General features: G+C 39.8%; 1 protein-coding gene across 1 annotated transcript in view; it reads left to right on the top strand.

The window, feature by feature from the left end:
- The window catches only part of DNAH1 (dynein axonemal heavy chain 1), a 176203-nt gene that overhangs the window by 47453 nt on the left and 127886 nt on the right, over positions 1-864 (top strand). The window contains exon 17 of the mRNA XM_006028963.3: positions 363-504. Within this exon, the coding sequence (XP_006029025.1) occupies positions 363-504 (142 nt within the window). The remainder of the gene's footprint in view (positions 1-362; positions 505-864) is intronic.

Here is an 864-nt window from a genome sequence, read left to right as displayed (position 1 = left end):
CAGGAATGTGGTTTCATTTTTTAGGTGCTGTGAAAACACATTATAAGAGACAGTCCTGCGGGATTTCTCAGAATTATTAGCAATCGACTCAACTGCTCAGCAGCATATTGGCTTTCTTTTAAAAGAAAAAAATGCCTCCCTTTTCTGAGCCTAATGTTATTGAAGAGCTGAGTCACAGAGACTGCATACTAAACAGTAAAGCACAAAAAATACGTTTTGTTGAGGCCATGCGTGTTTCTGTTGTTCAGGCTCCTTTATCTGTGAGATCGGGTTTTCTCATCCTGTTATTGTCATTATTCCAATCATATGCCTGAGTTTGCCTCTTCTCATCTGCTGTGCTTTCTTATTTCATCTGAGCTCAGGTGGGCTGCAAGTTACTGGCCTCTGAAAATAGCCAACCAGACAGAGATGATTCAGCAGCAGCACCTGGAAGATGAAGAGAAGTTCCGCAAAATTCAGTTAATGGATCAGAACAACTTCATGGAACGGTTGGATGGCCTACAGGTATTAAAAATTCAGCTGAAGCACAATCTCTCCTGAGTTAGACCTGATCAAGGGGAGTTGAAATTAATATCATCAATTAGCTGGGAAATCTTCAGGAGAATTAACAGTATCCTAAAATCACTGGTTGTGCCAGCTGAAAATTTTCTTGAACCTTTTTTCATGACAGAACTGGGTTTTTGATTAATTTTTTAGTGAGAAGTGGCTGCTTTCCATAGTAAATATTGATTTTTTAAAATAGTTTTCATTGTAGAACTGAACACCTCAAAATGTTGTTATTTTGACTCCTAAGTGCTGCTGTGTTGCCTCCTACTCCCTTTCTTTTCTGTGGGTGAAGCTCCCCAGCTTCCAGAGTGTGTCGTC

The sequence above is a fragment of the Alligator sinensis genome, unplaced genomic scaffold (genome assembly GCF_000455745.1).
Source record: "Alligator sinensis unplaced genomic scaffold, ASM45574v1 scaffold610_1, whole genome shotgun sequence".
Classification (NCBI taxonomy): Eukaryota; Metazoa; Chordata; order Crocodylia; family Alligatoridae; genus Alligator; species Alligator sinensis.
Note: the sequence above shows the minus strand (reverse complement) of the source record. Positions and strands in the feature narration are given on the sequence as shown.